Source organism: Callospermophilus lateralis, chromosome 1 (assembly GCF_048772815.1).
Source record: "Callospermophilus lateralis isolate mCalLat2 chromosome 1, mCalLat2.hap1, whole genome shotgun sequence".
Classification (NCBI taxonomy): domain Eukaryota; kingdom Metazoa; phylum Chordata; class Mammalia; order Rodentia; family Sciuridae; genus Callospermophilus; species Callospermophilus lateralis.
In genome coordinates, this window is record NC_135305.1 from 122,506,847 (window position 1) to 122,529,029 (window position 22,183).

General features: G+C 39.3%; 1 protein-coding gene across 4 annotated transcripts in view; it reads right to left on the reverse strand.

Moving 5' to 3' along the window:
* The window catches only part of LOC143406823 (sodium/glucose cotransporter 1-like), a 66,181-nt gene that overhangs the window by 24,991 nt on the left and 19,007 nt on the right, over positions 1–22,183 (reverse strand). For all 4 annotated transcript variants that reach the window (XM_076865726.1, XM_076865736.1, XM_076865717.1 and 1 more), the window contains exons 6-10: positions 12,971–13,076; positions 11,899–11,979; positions 10,516–10,736; positions 10,146–10,281; positions 8,610–8,717 (exon numbers count right to left, since the gene is read on the reverse strand). In XM_076865726.1, coding sequence (XP_076721841.1) covers positions 8,610–8,717; positions 10,146–10,281; positions 10,516–10,736; positions 11,899–11,979; positions 12,971–13,076 — 652 coding nt within the window. The remainder of the gene's footprint in view (positions 1–8,609; positions 8,718–10,145; positions 10,282–10,515; positions 10,737–11,898; positions 11,980–12,970; positions 13,077–22,183) is intronic.

Here is a 22,183-nt window from a genome sequence, read left to right on the forward strand (position 1 = left end):
AAAATAAAATACTTGGGAATCAACTTAATGAAAGAGGTGAATAACCCCTACAATGAAAACTACAGAATGCTAAAGAAAAAAATCAAAGAAGACCTTAGAAGATGGAAAGATCTACCTTGTTCTTGAATAGGCAGAATTAATATTGTCAAAATTACCATACTACCAAAAATACTATGCAGATTTAATGCAATTTCAATCAAAATCCCAATGGAATTCTTATAAAAATAGAAAAACCAGTCATGAAATTCATCTGGAAAAATAAGAGATCCAGAATAGCTAAAGCAATCCTTAACAAGAAGAGTGAAGGAGGTGGTATTGCTATACCAGATCTTAAACTATACTACAGAGCAATAATAACAAAAACAGCATGGTATTGGCACCAAAATAGACTTGTAGACCAATGGTACAGAATAGAGGACATAGAGACAAACCCACATAACCACATTTATCTTATATTAGACAAAGGTGTAGGGATTCTGATTGTGGAAATGTACAGGGAAGTGTTACCCTGGTGAGTAAACTCCCAGGGGGGTAACAGATACTCTCTTTCCCACCCATATATTGCCCTGAAATTTCTCCTAGGAACTAGTAAAATAACTAAATATATGTTCAATGTTTAGCTGGTATGGCAATATCCTGCTTGAAAAGCTCTGTGTAGAGCTTCATTAGCCTTGACCTTGATCTCAGGCACACAGCTCCTAGGAATAAAGGAACTCTCTTGTTAGACAACTACAATGTTTCACTGAGTCTAAACCTGTACTCATAATAATAACTTTATACATTGGACTTTTTTGAGAGCTACACAAAGCTCCTAACATTGCACATTGCAATTTAGCATGTAACTGAGGAATAAGCTGCATAATGTTGCTAAGTCTGTAACCTGCCTAGTAATACAATGAACAATATGTATTAATGATGCCAATGACTTAAAGTAACCTATTGATATAAATAAAGCTGGCAGTTTGGTCATTCTGCTATCTTTTTTTTTTCTGCCTCTGCATCTTATCTCTGTCTCTCCCTCTTTATTTTCCTTACACAAAGGTGCCAAAAACATATATTGGAGAAAAGATAGCCTCTTCAACAAATGGTGCCGAGAAAATTGGAAATCCATACACAACAAAATTAAATTAAACCCCTATCTCTCACCAGGCACAAAACTGAACTCAAAGTGGATCAAGCACTAGGAATTAAACCAGAGACACTATTCCTATTAGAAAAAAAAAGTAGACCCAAATCTCCATAATGTTGGATTAGGCCCTGACTTCCTTAATAAGCCTCCTATATTTCAAGAATTAAAATAAAGAATTAATAAATGGGGTGGATTCAAACTGAAAAGCTACTTCTCAGCAAAAGAAACAGTCAGTGAGGTGAATAGAGAGCCTACAGAATGGGAGAATTTTTTTTTTTAACCACATGCACATCAGATAGAGCACTAATCTCTGGGATATATAAAGAACTCAAAAATCTTAACATCATAAAAACAAATAACCCAATCAATAAATGGGCCAAGGAACTGAACAGACACTTCTCAGAAGATGATATACAATCAATCTACAAATATATGAAAAAATGTTCATCATCTCTAGCAATTAGAAAAATGCAAATCAACCTGGTTCATAGTGGTGTAAAGAGCGGGAGCATGGAAGGAATAGAGGGACTCTAGATAAGGCAGAGGGGTGGGAGGGGAAGGGAAGGAGCATGAGGTTACAAGTATTGGTGGAATATGGTGAATATTATTATCCAAATACATGTATGAAGACATGAATGTGAATATACTTTGTATACAACCAGAGATATGAAAAAAATAAGCTCAATATTTGTAATATGAATTGTGATGCATTCCACTGTCATATATAAATACAAAAAAATTAATTAAAAAAAGAATCAACGACAACAAAAAAGAAAAACGCAAATCTCATTCCAGTCAAAATGGCAGCTATTATGAATACAAACAACAATCAGTGTCGGCGAGGATGTTGTGGAAAAGGTACACTCATACACTGCTGGTTGGGACTGCAAAGTGGTGCAGCCAATATGGAAAGCAATATGGAGAATCCTTGGAAAACTGGGAATGGAATCACCATTTGACCTATCTATCCCTTGGTCTATACCCAATGGACTTAAAAATAGCGTATTACAGGGACGCAGCCACATCAATGTTTATAGCAGCATAATTCACAATAGCTAAACTGTGGAACCAACCTAGATGGCCCTCAGTAGATGAATGGATAAAAGATATGGTAAATATACACAATGAAATATTATTCAGCATTTAAAGAGAATAAAATCATGGCATTTTCAGGTAAATGGATGGAGTTGGAGAATATAATGCTAAATGAAGTTAGCCAATCCCCAAAAACCAAATGTCAAACGTTTTGATTTAAGGATGCTGATTCATAATGGTATTGGGGGGTGGGGTGGGAGGATTAGATGAATTCTAGATAGTGCAAAGGGGAGGGAATAGAGGGGAGTGGGAATGGGGGTAGGAAAGATGGTGGAATGAGATGAACATCATTACTCTAAATACATGTATGAAGACATGAATGGTATGACTCTACTTTGTGCACAACCAGAGGTATGAAAAATTGTGCTGTATATATGTAATATGAACTTTAATGCATTCTTCTATCTTATATAACAAATTAAAATTTTAAATATCTGAGAAAAAGAACTATCATAGGTCTATAATAAAAATACAAATAACCAAATAAAAGTTGCAAATGATCTGAATAGCCATTTTGTATTTATATATGACAGTGGAATGAATAGCCATTCCTCCAAAGGTATGAAATGGTTAATAATGACATTAAAAAGATGCTTGACATCAATAAAATTCAAAATTATTACTATTTCACACCAACTAGGATGGTACTTTAAATATATAACATGTAGAGAAATGGAGGCCTTCTGTTATTGGTAGAAATGTAATATGACAAAGTTACTATGGAAAATTGGCAGGTCTGCAAACAGGTAAACATTTTGTGATTCATCATTTCCATTCCTAAATGTCTACCCAAGAGAAGTAAAAATGTACATCCACAGAAACACATGTGCATGAATGTTCATGGCACCATTACTTATATCACCCCAAAAGTGGAAACAACTCAAATGTTCATCAACTAATCAATGATTAAACAAAGTAAACAACTGAGAAGTGGATTATCATGCAATAAAATATTATTCATTAATAAAAAGAAATAATGTGCAAATACATACTAAAACACAAAACAACCTTGAAAACATCATGCTATTTTAAAAAAGATAGTCACAAAGAACCATATTTATTATATGATTCCTTTTATATGAAAGGTCTGGAACAGGCAAATCTATGGACATAAAGTGTATCTCTGGTTATTTAGAACAGGGAGGTTGGGTTGAAATAAGAATGGACTGCTAATTTCTTCAACAGGTGCAGGATTTCTTTATTGGGTGATGAAAATTTTCTAAAATTGATTGGGTTGATGGGCACTACTCTATGAACATGCTAAAAACCACTCAGTTGGACACCTTGAATGGGCAAATTGTATGGTATGTTAGTTACAGCTCAATGAAGTCTTTATTGAAAGAAGACAAAGCTCTATTTCCAACTCTGACCTTAAGCAAGTTATACAAACTGTGGGCTTCATTTCTTGAGGTGTTAAATAGGGATACTATGACATCCACTCATCAGAATAAGAGGTGTTGTTTTAAAAGTTTCCCCAATCACAGCAAGCATGGTTGGCTATAATCTCTGTCATTCTTTCTCTACCTCTGTGGGCACACAATTGCACCTGCTGAGGCCAGAGGCCAGGGCGAGCTGAGGGCCCACCATCACAGCACAGATTTACAGGCTCAGAAGCAAAGTGACCTTAGGGATCACCTAGGTTTATCATCTACCTGCTACTTGGGTCCCTTCCACAACACTTCCTGTTCCCAAAACTTCAGTAAGAGGAAATCTGCTACACCACAGGAAGTCTTCTCCCTCTTGGACTGTTCTGACCATGATGAAATATGCCTCTCTACAGCTTCAGTCCTTATGCAACTCAGTGAGAGAGGTCTTACCTTTCACCTCCATTACCTCTTCCATAGATTTAAAGATAACTTGTGTCCCCTTGAGTTCTGTATTCTCTAAGCTAAATATCTTCAGTATTCCTACATAATTTAGGAACCCAACTATATAGAACTTGACTCATATTTATATTAACTTTGGTTTACTTATTTGCATCAACATTCATGCCTGTTATGATTTGGATCTGAAATGTCCCCGAACGGCTTATGTGTTGAAGGCTCAGTCTCTAATACAGCTTTGTTCAGATGTGGGGCTTTGGGGAAGTGATTGGATCCTAAAGGCTCAGACCTCATCGGTGGATTCATCCATTGGTGGATGCATAATTTGGTAGCACTACTGGGAAACTATAGGAGGTGGGTCCTCATTAAAGAGAGTGGGTCCTTGAGGCAATGCCCTTTTGGTGGATCTTATCTCAGGCTCTTATGTACTTAAGTTCTCTGTTGGCTTACTAGTTGTCTGTCTGTGAGTACACTCACCACAGGAATGAAGTAGTTCACACTTTTCTCTCCTTCTGGCTGTATGAGGTAACTTTCCTCTGCCACACCTTCCCCACCAGGAAGTTCTGCCTCACCAAGGCCTAGAATCAATGGAATGAAACCTCTAGTGACTGAAACCTCTGAAACCATGAGCCAAAACAAATCTTTCCTCCCTCAGGTTGATTTTCTCAGGTGTTTGGCCACAGACAGAAAGCTAATAAACACAATGTAACAGGAGTCTAACTCATGCTTTAAATATAGCCCTTGCTCCTCTGCAGTTGTGACTTATTTTTAAATGGACATGTTTTTTTTCCTCTTCTTCCCCTGCCTCTCCCTAATCTCTCCACTTCTCTAATCTTGGGGAAACAGGATTACCCTTCTTCCCTATACTAAGCCTAGTTGTCTGTCTGTAAGTACACACTCATCAATGGAATGAAGTAATTCACACTTCAGAGATGATACTAGATCTAAGAAATCTTCCACGTGAGCAAATGAATTCTGATTCCCATCAGGGCACACCTGGAATGTAGCCTTTGAATCACCTCTTTCAGAGCTCTCCATTCTTCCCGATGGGCAGAACCACAGCCTCTGGGACAGGAGTTCTGTGTTTCTTTTTTTGCTTGCAAAGTATTAAATCTTCTTTTTCCTTTTTCTCAAAACCTTGTCTACTTTATTGAATTGTCATCAGGGACAAGAACTGAGTTTTTGGTAACAATAATGCCTCTTGAGATCTTTTAGGATCATGATTCTCTTATTCCTTATTTGGTATCTATAAACAATTTTATGGTTTCATATAAATAGCCTTGCAATATGGATTATAAAGTCTGCCCATTCCAATCTCTTTATTTTCTAGAAGGATTAAAAACATATTTCCTCCTGAGTTTATATAATATAGATCATAGACTATACTGGAGCTATAGGAGTTAGAAAGACCACTTAGTCTGACTGTCTCATTTTTCAGTTAATAACTCCATTTCAAGGAGTTATTAGGTAGGGTCTTCAGCAATTGACTCAGGGTTATTTCATCAGTTAATTGCTTAACTAAGACAGAACTCTGTCCTCTCTTCCACACTCATTTCAAACTCTCATTCATTTATTCACTCAACAAATATTAATTGAACATAATTATATAGCAGTGTGGACAAAAATTAATGTTTATATCAGACCAAAATTTTAGAGAGAGAGGAAGATAAGAGATATTTGGGAGACACAGTGATAGCATTTGATGTGGACTGACGGGAAAACAATTTACTGGTGAGATGAAACATAAAGAAGCTACCTAAGAATATGGAAAATGAGAAACAGGAAGAGTGGGCAGGGGTAGCTGTGTCAATCTAAAGAAATAGCACAATTGCCCCCACAGAGACCAGTGTAAAACTCTGGAAGAGCTATTGCGACTCTTGCTCCTCACAACCTTAATAAGCAGCCTGGCTCCCTGGTGTAGTTAACTATTACTTTATTATTTATGTCATTTGAATTCAAATAGTTTGCCAAGGTCATGCATGAATTCTGTGGTTTAAAAGAAAAAGGACCCTCCCAAATTCCTCAATTCCAGCCTTGAGCAGAGTTAAGCAAGCCAGATGGAAGACAGAGTTGTTGTGTGCCTTGAAAAGGTTACTTTCTTACTGGAAGCCTCAGTTTTTCCAACTGTAAAAAGAGATTAACCAAGTAGCCTCTAAGTTTCTTTTCAATAATAAAATATTTAAGTTTATTCTATATTAAGATATTAATATTTATAATTTTTTTATTTCCCAAGACCCCTCCTGTAAGATATGGAAAATGACAAACTCCAAAATAGTGTGGACTGGGAAGGGGGAGTGAAAAAGAAGGCAATGCACAGATAAAATTGGTCCTTTCCCAGTGTACCCTTTCCTAGAGATAGGACACTCCCTGGAAAGGAAGCAAATATCATCCAGTGACAAGACAATCCCTGGGAAGCAGATATCCATCAGGCCTAGAATGACATCTCTGGAAGGAAGCCAAAGTATTGATCCTTCCCCCAAATAAATCCTTTCCCAGTGAGAGTACAATGGGACCCTGAAGGGAAAGAGATAAGCATTGAACAGTGACCCAGGCCCTCCATTCTTCCCCAAGTAAAAATATTGCCCAGTAAACACAAACTTCAAATTCTCCCAAACCTGTTTCCTGAGGGCCCAAACTGACATGCTCTGTCAATAATTAAGTCATCATTCAGTGTAGCATGTATAAGCACATACTCCCCCTTGGTCATTGACTCATTTTCTCTTAGGAAAGTGGGTCCACCAGATGCAAGATTTCATCACTGAATAAAGGCTGTGCTGATCCATGAAGTTTGCACCCAGCTTGGTCATTTTGTGCGAACATTCCTAACCTAACCAGATTTTCAGCCCTTGAGCCATAATTAAGAGAATTTTTTTTTCTCTAACATGAACTACAATCTCACAGGTCAATCCCCAAACTTTAGCTATTATAAATTCAGGATTCAATCTTCTAGGATAACATATTCTTTTTTTCTTTTTCTTTTTCTTTCTTTTTTTTTTTTTTGGGTACTAGGGATTGAACTCTCAGGGATGCCTAAAATATTTATTTTTTAGTTATAGGTGAACACAATATCTTTTTTTTTAATGTGGTACTGAGGATCCAACCCAGTGCCTCACAAATGCTAGGCCAGCACTCTACTGCTGAGTCACAACTGTCCCGCCACTATCAACAGCTCTTTTTAATTATTTTTATATTGATACAGGGTCTCATTAAGTTGCTTGGGGGCCTACTAAATTGCTAAGGCTGGCCTTGAGCTTGTGATCCTCCTGCCTTCCCTTCAGATTTGCTGGAATTACTGGCATGTACCACCATGCCCAGCAGGGTGGGGTTTACCTGTAATTCTAGAAGTTTGAGATAACATATCCTATATGATAAGAAACCACACTGAAATCTATCATCTATAAATAATCTATGATTTCAAACTCTTTCTTCTAGCACTAAAATTCTGGACTTTTCCTCCTAACATATGTCCTTGAAATGATTTAAAAGTAAATTCATTCCCCAGGTAAAATTCTCTTATACTTCAGAGGCTTAGTTTAAGCCTTCATTTTAATTTGTTGGAGAGATTTATTTTTAATGGATAGAAAAATTATTTATATTTATCATGTACACCATGATTTTTGAAATATGTGTAGATTGTGAAATGGCTAAATATAGCTAATTATCATATCAATGACCTCACATACTTACCTTTTTTTGTGATAATTTACTCTTAGCAATTTTCAAGCACATATTGTTAATGACTATAGTCACCACATTGTTCAATAGACCTCTTGAACTTATTCCTTCCAACTGAAATTTTGTAGCCTGTTAACAAGATTTCCCCAATCCATGCCAACCTTTATCTCACTCCCTGGTAACCACCATTCTATCTGCGGCTATAATTTTAACTTTTTAGGTTCTGCATTTAAATGAGATGTTGCAGTATTCATCTTTCTGAGTCCGGCTTATTTCATTTAAAATAATGATTTCCAAGTTCATCCAAGTTGTCATAAATGACAGAATTTCCTTCTCTTTTAAGGCAAAACAGTATTTCTTTGTGCATATATACCACTTTTTCTTTATCCATTAAAGTGTTGAGCTCATGAACTGATTTTGTACTTTGTCTGTTGTGAGCCATGTTGCAATGAACATGGGAGTGCTTCTATTTCTTCCACATACCGATTTCATTTCCTTCAGATATATATACTCAGTAGTGGGATTGTTAGGTCATATGGTAGTTCTATTTTTTTTTTCAAGAACCTCCATAGTGTTTTCCACAATGATTGTACTAGTTTGTATTGCCTGTGTTGAAGACTTTAGAAAGATTTTCTAGATGATTATGGAAGAGCCACGGTTTTACCTATTAAATTTTCAGATCATCTCTTTTCCAAGCCTGACTGATGGACAAGTCCCAGGACTCATAGAGCCTAACCAATGTCTTATAGACATGTGCAAAAACCTGAAACCACTTAGAATGAAACTTCCCCTACTGACCCACTAGATTCAGAAACTGCTTAGGCTCAGAAGGCACCCAGGAATTTAGAGGGAGCCTAAACCCAATCAGCCTCTCAAGAAAGACTCACCATCAGGCATGAGCTCCACTACCAAGGTTGGGTAAGCGATGTTGGTGCAGCCAACTGGGGTGCCACAATATTTTTTACATTCTGAGGGAAGGACACAGGCAATTTTTTCTGGGGAGAGACAAAGAATCATGTCAGCAAACACACATTGGGGGAATACATCTAAAATTCTCCTTCTTAAAACAAGGTGTCAAATATAGCATTTATGCCCAGGGCCCGGATATGGTTCCACAATGAGTGTAGATTGCAGTGAGCATCTCCATCCCATGCTCCTATACTTCTTGTCCTGATATACCCCCAACCTCTGACTGGGGAGGAAGGATGGTTCTTAAGTAGAGGAAGATGGGGAAAAAAAGAGGGATCGGGAAGTTAAGAACTTTAGAAGTGGTCCAGAGGTAGAGAAATGAATATGGCCTGTGAGTCTGCCAGACACTATGCTTAGGGTGAGGTGGGGAGGAAGCACTTCAGCCCACAGTAGTGATAATTACCTTGTTTTCTCCTGAAAAAGCACAGTGGTTTGTGGTTCCTAATTTTTAGGTTTATGAAACAGCTCTTAGATGTAGAGTCAAATGTCTAAATAACTGAGGAAATTTCCCCAGTGACAGGATTGTTGAATACCACTTCCAAAATATGGGAAATCTGGGTTACGGATAAAAGGTAAATAGCCTTGGAGGGGAAGGAACATAATCTAGAGCTTAGAAAGAATTCAAGAAATGTGTATAGGATTCAGATCAAGAAACATTTGTTCAATACTTGCTATATGAATATCTCATTTAGTGCTGCCCTATATTCAACCATAGCACTATTTTGTAAACAAGTATGTATAACATGCATTAGAATATAAACTATTCAGTTAGTTATACAGCCTTCCCACAGTGTCCATGGAGGGAACTGGTTCCTGGACACTACCCGACACCCAGTGGATACAAAACCCTTCAGGTGCTCAAGTACCTTATATAGCATAGTATAGAATTTTTGCATAACACATCATATCTTCCTGAATACTTTAAATAACCTCTACATTACTTATAATACCTAATATGATATAAATGTTGTGTAAACATTTATGTTAACATGTTGAATAATAGCAAGGCAAAAAAGGCTACACATGTTCAATAGAGATAAAATTTTTTTTCTGAATAGTTTCAAATCATAGTTGGTTGAATGCATGGGCATGCAAGTCATGAATATAAAAGACCGACTGTATTTTTTTTCATGACAGACAAGCCTGGGGTGAGTGTGGGAGCTATAATTGAGCACATGTTATTAAATTGAAGAGGCAAGTTGGATGCATATTGTGACTTTAAAAAAAGATCTGAAAAATAAAATGAGAAAACAATTGCCAGCATAAGAAATCAGGGAACACAACCCCAAACGTCTTTGCCCTCAAGTTGCTCATTGTTGATCAGAGGGGAAAATGATGCTTGGGAATCACGGCAAGAAGAGGGCAGACTACACACAGCAGGAAGTTAGGGACTTTAGAAGCGATCCAGAGGTAGAGAAATGAGTATGGTCTGTGAGTCTCCCAGAAGGTTTTACCTGTGTAGAGAATGCGGCTGATCATCCCTGGCATCACCATGAGGAACATGGGCAGCAGCTTCATGTACCCACACAGGGTACAGCCGGCCTTCACGTGAGACATATTCTTGGCTGAGAGGCAGCGCTGCACAATCACCTGCCATGGAAAGCCCAGTGAGAGAGGGGTGCAGTCCTGAGATCCCATGATATCCAACAGTTAGGTTCCCCATCCTGGGTCCTTGGCCTGAGACTCCCATATCACAAGGGCTCAGCCACTCAAGACCATGTGAGCCCTCCCCTGTGTTTCCCAGCCCCACAAGCCACAGGTAGGCAGGAATCTCTGCAGTGCCCTGGGGATATTTTATTTACCCTGCCTTTCCAGCTTGAGTACCTGATCTGTGCACCAGTACCACAAGGCGAGGATGGCCAGCCCAAAGATGAGCCCAGGCCATGGGAGGTCTCCCTTCAGGGGGTCTCGGAAGATGTGGAAGGAGTCTTCCCTTGGGGTGTAGCATTCTTCCTTGATGGTGGTGTTTCCATCAGAAACTAAGGTTGGAATGGCTTTCATGTACTTTTCCATGAAGGCTTCATACCCTCCCACTTCACTGAAAGCTGGAAAACATTGGCACAAAAACAGTCTGAAATTTCCAACTCTTGATAGAGATTTCATCTCTGGGGCCTGAGAATTTGAGAGGACACCACCACCAGAGAGAGCCCTTACTGTGTGGTCTTGGGCAAGTTATTTTCCCATTCTGTGCGTCAGCTTTCTCAACCATAGAATGGAATTATTAACCCTGCCCAGCCCCCTTGGGGGCTACTGTGAGGATCCAAAGCAAAAACTTGTGAGAGTGTTCTAATCACAAACTTCTTTACAAAATGGAAGGTATCTCAATGATTTAAAGGAAGTTCTTAGTATGGGATCACATGCAAAGACTTCTTCCCTCACTCCCTGTTGTCAGCCGTGGTCTTTGGAACTCAGATCACAGGCTTATAGACTCTCAGTGACCAGTAGGAACCTGGACAGAGACCTACCACCTCTGGTCTCAGCAGTGTAATTCAATAACCAAGAAAATTAGGAATCTGGAACCCTGCCATCTTTCAGCTATGGGTTCTTTACAAGTCACTCCAGCCCTTACCTTGCTGACCCACAGGGTCTACTTGGGAGCTTTTATACCAAATGAAAGTTCATGGAAAACTGAACACTACAGAGAACATAAGAGTCTTTGCAGGACATATAGAAGTTCTTGTGCACCTAAAAATGAAGTGCATTTTACGTCCTCTCTAAACAAGTGTCAATAGACATAGGTTTCCACTGTTGTCTTTAGGATTTTCTAGGCAAGTAAAAACCTCAAGAAATGAGGGGGCCCAACCTTAAGTGGCCAATTTAGTTTTTTTTTCAAAGAAGGGCATTGAGAGGAAAATTATCACATACTGTCAACAATTCATGAAAGTGGACATTTAACTTCAAAATGTAAGGAACATATAAGCTAAAACTGAAAACACAAAACTTGGATATATTTAACTTAATGGGTATTAAGTCTCATCTTTTCATCTTTTTGCCCCTCAGTTTCTCTGCAGACAGAGAGACCCACAGGGGGGTCAACTGACTGGGGCTATCAAGGGAGAACAGGAGCCCCAACCTGAGTCCTCCTGGGTGATGGCCATTTTGGGTTGGACCACTGCCCTTCAAAGGACACTGACTGCTCCAAAATTTCTTTGCCTGGCTCTGTATATCTTCCCCACCCCCTCCTCAGCTTGCCCTTCCCCCACTTACCAAACCCAGTCAGGATAAAAGACCCCACCAGCATAATTGCTGTCTGCAAAGTGTCCGTGTAGATCACAGCTGCCAGGCCCCCTAAGCAGGCAAGAAGACAACAGAGGTGACCTCATGTGGGGGATGGCCTATCTGCCTGCTTCCTCTCCCTGTCACCCATCATGACCTCTACTTCTTACACACAATCTGAGAAGCAACCCCATCCCTAGTCACCAACCTGCCTTTCCTCCCCCCCTTTACAGTATTCTGCTATTTAAAAGTGTGTTCTCAACCTCTGCTTTTCACAGAAATGTTCTCAAGGCCTTAGGGAAAGGAGAATGTTTCTAAAGAACCTGATTTTACCATGTTAAGCCAAGGGATGGCTCAAAGGATATGGCTGCTCTATGGTAAGAGAAAGCAGCTTCCAAATGAAGGCAAAGAAGAGCAAATTTCTGATAAGGAGATGCCTAGGAACATTACCAAATTGCCACATTTCAGAGGGCCACTTCTATGTCCATTCACTGTTTCTCAGAGTATCTGAGTAACTTTAGTCCTCAAAGATATGGATCTCCAATTCAGCTGTAAGTTTCATTGCTGGTCCTGACCTTCCCAAACTAGGCAAAGTATCACCTCTGCATCCCTTTCTCCCTCCTGCAGTAGCTCTCATTCCCCAGAATATCAAATCCAAGGCCTTTGAATTATCAAGCCTATGGCTCACATTCGCCCCCATTACTCCTCAGTGGCCACTCTCCTTCAGCCAAGTGCATCCTCTTGCTTACCTTGCCTCCACCTCATGGCCTACCATTCCTACTTCCATTCTCAGCTCACACATTCTTGCACCTGAAACTCCTCTGATCTTCCCAATTTAGTCACATTCTTTCTACAATCTGCAGGGCCAAGCTCTCCCTGAAGTCCTGTAAGAAGTTGCCCTATCCCAGCCACGACTGGAGATTTCTGAGACCACTCAGGTAACTACTAGTAGATACCCAGAAAATGCCCATTCTCAAACTGTTTCCTGGGTGTATCTCTCTTCTTCAAGAAATGCCTAATACTGAGCTGAACTTGAGATGCTGGTTCACTTGAACAGACTCACCTGTGATTGTGTAAAGCCCAGTGATTGCTAATAAGAGAAAGATGGCCAGGTATATATCCAGGCCCAAAGCCAGATTGATGAATATGGCTCCAGCAAAGATGGATGCCTAGAAGAAGAGGAAAGGCAGAGTTAGAAGTGACAGAAGCCAGTTAGCCACAGGATGCATACTGTATTCCCATGTTTCCAAACTAGCTTTATTCAGGATGATAATTTGTATTCCAGAAAAAGGGATTCCATGGTTAAAAATGTCTGGAAAATGCTGAATTAAAAAGGTTAAGGCAATTACTTTGCCACACAACTTCTCTGAATCTTTAGTATATACCATCCTCTGTGAAGGTGAACATGAGCACAAACACAAACTTCACCAACTTATTTAACTTTGAAACTTTTTTTTGCCAAGGAGTAACTTTAACTTTTAACACCTTGATGTTACTCCTAACCCACCTGTAGGCTGCTGCTCTTAGCTATTATCCATAATTTACACCTCAATGTACACAAGTCTGTCTATTCCCAAACCCAAGTTTTAGTGCCACAGAATCCATGAGTGGAAATCCCAAACCCAACCAAAGAATGAAGAGAACTTTAGAAAGATTATAATTTTATCTTCCTGACACAGAAGTGTAAGGATTTTGACTGAGGAAATGCACAGGACAGCATTCCTCTAGAACTTCTGGGAGGTAATAGGAACCCTGTTTCCCACACTTGGAATATTTTGCATTTCCCCCCAAGGATAGTAAGGTAACTAATTGATGTGCAATGCCTAGCTGCTGTGGCAATGCCCTGCATGTGGAAGCTCTGTGCTAGACTCTTATCAGCCTCAAGTTTGATCTCAGGCACTCAGCTCCTGGGAATAAAGGAACTTTCTTGTTAGACAACCATAATGTTTCACTAAGCTCTGCTGTGCACGAACCTGTCCACATAACAGTAACTTTAAACAATGGACTTTCTTGAGAGCTACACAAAGCTTCTAACATTCACATTGCAATTATAGTATGTAACTTGAGAAATAAGCTGCATAATGTAGCTATCTCTGTATCCTGCCTAATGACACAATGAACAATAATGTACTATTGATGACAATGATCTAATGTAACTTATTGATGTAAATAAGGCTGGCAGCTTGGACAAGGGCATTCTGCAATTCTGCCTCTGCATCTTGTCTCTGCATCACCTTTTTATTTTCCCTACACAGAAGGAGTCATCTTCACTCACACTTTAAGGCAAATTGTTCCCTTTTTGTTCCTGAACTCAGTATATTCTTGGTGCGGTTCTTCCATGACTTCTTTCTCCCTGTGTCTCTCAGCCCCCTCATAATTAGCCTTCTACCTGGCTGGATGATGTAATTGCTAATATAAAACAGCAGAGGGTGTGAGGGTCAACCAAAATTAATTTTCATGCATCTCCAAAACACTGCACTACCAGGAAAGAATAATATTAAGGAATGATCATGGTGAATCTTTTCAAATATTTACATAAAGAATAAGGTTGTCGGGCTGGGGATGTGGCTCAAGCGGTAGCGCGCTTGCCTGGCATGCGTGCGGCCCGGGTTTGATCCTCAGCACCACATACAAACAAAGATGTTGTGTCTGCCGAAAACTGAAAAATAAATATTGAAATTCTTTCTCTCTCTCTCTCTCTCTCTCTCTCTCTGTCTCTGTCTCTGTCTCTCTCTCTCTCTTAAAAAAAAAAGAAGAAGGTTGTCTTCCCCTAGATGAAGATGAGTGAGATGTTTTATTGCACAAATCATTTCAGGGCATGCAAAATTGCCCAGCCAGAGTCCTGGGGAACAGGTCAATAGAGTTGGACTCAATTCTCTTAGTCTCATCTCATCTCTCTCCCCCTTTACTGCAGCTCCTCAGTTCCCCCTGGTGGCTGAGATGCCCCACCACACCCTCCTGTCCCTCTGCTAGATTTGAATGTCCAAATGTTCATGTGTTGAAAACTTAATCCTCAAATCCTTATGTTGATGATATTTAAAGATGGGGTGTTTGAGGACTGGGCCTGTAGCTCAGTGGCAGAGCACTTGTCTGGCATTGTGAGGCACTGGGTTTGATCCTCAGCACCACATAAAAATAAATAAAATTAAGGCCTTCTGTCCATCTACAACTACAAAAAAAAAAAAAAAAAAAAAAAGATGGGGCATTTGGGAGGTAATTAGGCTTAGGTAACACAGCAAGGGCAGTAGCTTCATAATGGACTTTATAAGAAGAAGACAGACCCCAGTTTTTAAGCTCCTTATCACCATGTGATCCACAAGTTAGGCACAGCAAGGAAGCCCTCACCAGATGCCAGTACTGTGCCGTTGGACTTCCCTGTTTCCAAAACTATAAGAAATTGATCTTTATAAATTATGCAATCTCAGGTATTCTGTTATAGCAACATAAAACACACTAAGACACCCTCTTAATGGAATCTCCTCACTACTGTCTCTCTTATTTGGCTCTATTATTTGGTCTAATGTCAATTTCATGCTTACTTGTTAATGTTTGAGCCCTGGAGAATGAATTAATCCCCAACATCCAAGATGGGCTTCTGAGGACCCCATGACTTAGCTCCAGTCCTCCCAGATCTGCCCTGAAGATTCTCATTCCAGAGATCTAATGCCATCATCATTCTTGGTGAAGGAGGATAGGCAGAGCTAGGAGGTTGGAAGAGAGAGTGTGATTTAGAAAGAGACCCCCTCACTGGAAGCTGGTGGTCTGAGGACCTGAGTTTTAGATACCATCACTGAGTACCCTTATGCAAAACATTTTGCTTCTCCCCTTCTCAGTGTCTTCATCTTTAAAGCAGGAAGTCCTGACTCCAGGTGCTTGTCTCAGGGGCTGGAAATGGGAAAAGCCTGCAGCCAAGAAAAACATTCCCCAACCAGGTCCTGGATGGATTCATCCTGCCCTCTGCAGCAGCCCAAGAGGAGGAAAGAACCCCTGCTGTACTCTATGCTTGCTAAATGCAAATGACCACTTTTTCCTGACTGCACATGAAGCCACTTGAAATTGTGCTGAATACTCATAATGCCATCCCATGCCTCCAAACAGTTACACAAAGTTATACAAATTAAAAGGGCCCCATTCATGATTACAGCAGGATGCTGTCAAATTCATACACTTTTGATTTGGTGGAATAACTAACAAAAACAAATGAGTTATAAAAAGAGTTCATGGCTGTTACTATTTCCTTAGAAATGCTCACAATTGGCTTATTTTCCAAGGAAAGGTAATTTTTAGTGTTTTATGATAATATGTCATGGTAGACTGGGATTCTCTCATTAATATTTGCCTTACTGTCAACAGGCTCAGATAAGTATTACACAACCCCAAGATAATTCTATAAATGAAGTTTATAAAGACTTCTTGAAATGTTGATCTCATATAAATCTTGTTTTATGACATTCTATTTCCGTCTAGTACAGATAAAGAATTCTAAGTAAATCTCCCTGGCAAATAAATTCTTCCTCCCATGAGTCATTCCTACCTCCAAGATAAATTCTGCCCTTGAAACCCCAAATGCCAGCAGAAACGACTGGGGATGTGATAGCTGAGTTCATGAAAGTGACTGTATCTGAGTGAATTCACTTTAGCCTGCAGTTTCTGGCATTAGTCTTTGGGTCTCTCTCAATGAACAATTTTTCCTTCTTCACTGCTGAATTGTTTTTTTTTAAATACCTTTATTTTATTTATTTATTTTTATGTGGTGCAGAGGATTGAAGCCAGTGCCTTGCACGTGCTAGGCAAGTGCTGTACCACTGAGCCACAATCCCAGCCCCTGGCTTTTTTTTCTTTCTCCCTTCAATTATAGGAATTTTATAGTTTACTAAGGTCTTTCAGATGCACATGTTATTTTGATCCTTAAAACAACACTGAAAAGTAAAGAATCACTTTTCTGTAACATTTTCTTCTAAGTCATTTTAACCAATTTTTAAAATTGACTTTAAAACAAAATTTTGAATAAAATAATGTGTGTGGTTTTAGAACAAACAGCATGGAAAGTTATATATTGAAAAGTAAAAAGTTAAATGCTGAAAAATCATCACTCTTCCCAAAGGCAAACACTGTTGAGAGTTTTTTGTCTACTAGTTATTTTTAAATAGTTTGCTGAAACTTAGATATCAACAGTTATGTTCTCCATCCCCTAAAAGTAATGATGCTGAAGTTAAAAATCGAAAAATGTGTAAAATTTTTGCTAAGAGCAGGGGGAAATGAAACAAAATGGTGTGGGTACTTTTTGTGTGTGTATGTGTACCAGGTGTTTGCTGGGGATCAAAACCTGGGCCTTGCACTAGCTAAAAAGTGCTCTGTTTCTGACTAAATCCCAGCCAGTGTGCACATTCTGATTGAAATTTTATAATAAAAGAATACACAAAATATGTAAAAGATTGAAATATGGAAATGAAAATGTTTGTATTAGTTAGAGGATTATCGATGTTTCTTCACCCTAAGATTTTCTTAAATGCCTTGAAGTTTCAAAAGTAGAGCAGAAATTTTTAAAATGTTCTTTAAGGATAAATGGGTGTGTGGGGGCATAGCAAAAATATAAAAATAAAGATGGGAGGCTGGGGTTGTGGCTCAGTCGTAGAGGGCTTGCCTCCCAGGCATGGGGCACTGGGTTCAATCCTCAGCACCACATAAATAAATAAAATAAAGATATTGTGTCCATCTACAACTAAAAAAAACTTAAACAATAAAGATGGTAAGAATACATATGAAGTTAAAGATAGCATTTACCTTTTAGGAAGGAGGGAACTAGGATCAAGAGGAAAAGGGTGCAGATATGTTATGTTTTGTTTCTTTTAAAAAGTGTTAAATTGTGTTAGTTGTGTTGGCACACACTTGTAATCTCAGTGACTCAGAGAATTGCAAATTCAAAGCCAGTTTCAGCAATTTAACAAGACTTTGTCTCAAAATAAAAAGAAGAGCTAAGAGCAGGGGAGAAGATGTAGCCCAGTGGTAAAGCTCCCTTCCATTCAATCCCCAATACCACAATAAATTAATAATAAATAGTTAGATCTACAAAATTTGAGTGGATAGATATCAAGGTGTTTACCATATGATTATTCTTTGTTCTTTTCTGTATGTTTTAAATATTTCATTGGATTATTTTTATTTAGAAAAGCAGGGGACTGTATAGGAAATACACCATGATAGTGGTATAATAGCCCTGAGAACAATGGTGATAATTGCACCAGGAAAAACTTTGCTATCTACCACAAATTACATGCATGCCAGATTTCTGTCTTTTTAAAACATTCCTGACAAGTCTCTGGTTATTCCCGTCTGTACATGGATCTCACAAGGCCTTCTCTCCTCTCTTCTTATCTATCATAAACCATCTGTGCGTGCACACACACACACACACACAACGTTCACTTATCATGTGTAATTCATAAAACTGAGGCTTTATCTCAAGTGATCATGCTTATTTGAATAATACATAGCTTTGATATTAAAGGAGTTTTCTATAATCCTCTGTTTTACAGTAATCATCCCAAATTGCTCCTTTCCTAAACTATTGTTAAATGCCTTAAGAAAAAGAGGATAGAGAAAAAGAGAAAGAAGGAAAGGAAGGAGGAAAAATGAAAGGAAGAAGGAAAGGAAAGAAGCAAGCAAAGAAAAAAGGGAGATAGATGGAAATTTCCCTGATGTTGTTAAAACAAAATCAACTCAAAGTGAAATAGAAAAGTATGATCCTCTAGGTTCAAGGATTGGCAATTTTTCCCCATAAAGTCAGGTAAGAAACATTTTCAGCTTTGCAAGCCATACCATCATTCCAACTCTACAGGTAAAACATGAAAGCATCATAGAAAACACAAACAAATGGGCTTCTCTGTGTTCCAAGAAAATGTTATTTACCCAAGCAAATAGTTTCTCCCAAGGGCTTTGAAAGTTTAGTTGATCAGTTTCCATTGGACTCTTAGGAAACAATAAAAATTCAGACCCCAGCTAGAAAGATAACTGAGTCTCTGATTTTGGTGAGTCTTGTGTAGGTTGTTTGGCTTCAGTGCAGAGGTTTTTAGGATGCTGTGTTTTGTTACGTGTGTTTGCTGTCCATTCTGGTTCTAAGATATATCTGAGCACCCAATAAATCCTACCTGGCAATGAGGTTTCCGATACAGAAGCATTATTATTCAAATTTCTCTTTCCATTTGTGAAAGTGAATAGCCCAGGTAGTAAGCATTCAAATCTTAAGCAAAAGCCAAAGTTTTTATTTTTACCCAAGGATCCCAGATGGACAGCAGAGTCACTATTAAAGTTTATTGCAGTCATGATCTGTGATAATAGCCACGGGAAATACAAACAAGGACATTCAGTTATTACGTGTAATTCATAAAATCTGATGCTTTATCTCAAGTGATTGCACACATTTGAATAAGATGCACCATGCCAGGAAACCTTACAGAACAAATGCTTCTCAGAGCTTGATAAGGCAGGTGCTCAAAGGAACCAATAAAATGGAGGAGTTCATGGAGAGACAATCAGTTCAGGGTCTCTGAGCTGGAAAGAATATAACCTCAAGACGGCAGCCATAGCAAAGGCTCCTCGCCACCACTACCCACACACCTGCAATATGCTTTGCTGTCTACCTCAAATTACATGCATGCCAGATTTCTGTCTTCTTAAAACATTCCTGACAAGTCTCTGGTTATTCCCTGTCTGTACATGGATCTCACAAGGCCCTTTTCTCCTTTCTTCTTATCTATCATAAACCATCTGTGCACACACACACACACACACACACACAAATTGGTTAATCTTTGTTTGTGATACACACTATACTTACCTAGACACTTTTTTAACTAATAGTTCTTTTCTCTTATCCATGATACCTGCACTCCTGTGTATTGGGCTCCTAGCAGGTACAATTGACATCAATGTATTTCTTTTGTTTTCATGACTGAATTCTGTGTATGTATTTCTTTATAAAATCTCAAGTTCTGCGCCCCATGGTAAACCTGAAGCCAGCCAAATGTACAGCCAAAGCCTTGTCTCTCTGCACACACCTCCCTCCTTCAGGACCTCCACACACCCAGCGTACAATTGATGTTCTTCACAGTCCTTTCGGATCCTTCTCTCACCAACTCGTTTATATTATGAGATTCATTTAACTGCTTCCCTTAATTTTCCATGCAGTCTTAAGTTTTAATGCTCTCTGTACTGGAGGAATGAAAGATAGAAGATACATAAGGTCAAAAGATTTAGATTAGTGTCAGGAAACCTGCTTCTCCTCCTGGTTCTGCTCCTCTTTAACCCCCAAAGTCTCTTTCCCTCCCTAAATCTCATTTGCCCATATATAAAATGAGAGCTTAGGACATACTACTAGCTGATTTACCCCATTTCATCATTCTACACCTTCATCTTACCTAAGCATAAGACAAAAGTGTGAAACCACAGACTTTGAGACTAGAGAGACCCAGATTTCAATCCTGCCTTTGCCTTATGCTAGCTGGGGAAAATTACCTAACTTCTCTGAGGCTTCATTTTCTCTTCCATAAAGTGAAAAGTAAAAGCAGAAACCCCTACCCGTGCCATTCACTTATGAGAACAAGAGATAATGGAAGTAAAGCCCCTGACACTGAAAATACTGGCACTAAGTGGAGCTATCATCCTTCTTAAACATTTGTCAAGCGATCATGTTTGGGCAATGGATGGAACAAGTATGATGTTTATTAGGGCCTCTAGTAGGGAGCACAAGAAATCATACAGAGAGGCAACAGACAATGCCATATATGATTCAAAAGCAAAATTTAGAAAAAGCTGATGCTAGGAAACATTCCTCATCAATATCTGAGCAGGAAGAAGATGCCCCTCACCTACCTGGGGACTCTCAATCCAAGGAGGCTTAATCAGTAACCTGAAAAATAGGTGGGGTGATAGGGAAGGCAGGAAGAGAGGTTGGCCATTTATTTATATGACTACCCCTACACCAGCTCCAAGGGCAAAGAGTGCCCTTTCCCTGGCAACTGCAGTCAACAGACTTTCACCGGCTTGAACTGTGGACTTGGAGAATGTTTGCCTCTGAACAGGGGAAACCCATTACTCTTCTCTATGTGCTCAAGAGAGTGGTACCACCTCACAAACTGAAATCTAAGGGACAGTTCCGTCACCAGCTTCCTGCTACTTTTACAGTGACCTTCCCACCCTCCTGCTTATCTACAGTAAAGGCTCACTTCAATTTCAACCAATCTCAGATATTAGCCAGGGCAGATCTTTTACAAAATTCTAAAACTGGTTTAATCTCTCCTTTGGCGTTGGATAAGGTAGAATTTTTTTTAAAAAGGAGAAAAAACTTGCTATAGCCAATCACATGCTTTTTTGATAGAGCAATAAGTACTTTGTATCTGCTGGAAAGGGGAAAAGCCAGAGCCACTCCTAGGTGATATCAGAAAATGCCAATTCTCTCTCTGCCCTGCTGTATGAGAGCTGAAGGCTCTCTCAATCAGTTATGTTTATCATCGTCTCTTACATTTAAGTAACTTTATGCTTTCAAATGAATTCACTGAATCCTCACTACCCACCACTCAATGAGCTCGACAAGGCAATTATTATTCCCAGTTTCCTCATGAAGAAGGGACATCTAAAGAGTTTATGCCATTTGCTCCCAGATCACCTGTTAGTGAGCAATGAATGGACCAGGAGTCCAGCTTCCTCCGATTATACTGCTAGATGGTTTGTCACCAAGGTCCTACTGGTCCTATTTTAATTCTCTTATTCTTTATTATTCAACCACTGACCCACCCTTCCTTCCTTCTTTTTGTTCTTTCCCTTCTTCCTTCCTTCCACTATTGCTTTAACCTTTATCAGGTAATTACTTTGGAGATAGAAAATGCCAAGCAAAACCTATAAGCAAGTTTTCCTATCTTTTTTGGACTGTCAGTATCTTAGAACTCAGAGGTTTCTGAGGTTGGTTGGGGAGAGTTGTTTTGTTTTATTTTTGGATTTTTGCTTGGTTTTGTTTTACCATCATGATGAATGGACTTGAACACTTCCAAGAAAGGAAACGTGAAGTGAGGAAGGAAGAGGAAGCTTGCTCTGGTAGGCCAGTCAAAAGATCTTCCCAGCTTTCAAATGTGCCCAGTGGCCAGCCAATCCCCGAGAAATCTCAAACTGGAGCCTGCAGTTCTAGGCTGGCAGGGAGGGTAGGATAAAGGGCCACTACTGGGAGCATCCCAGTGGTTGGGTTTAGAGAGAATAAAAGTCCCCCAGAGGTTTGGCAATGAAA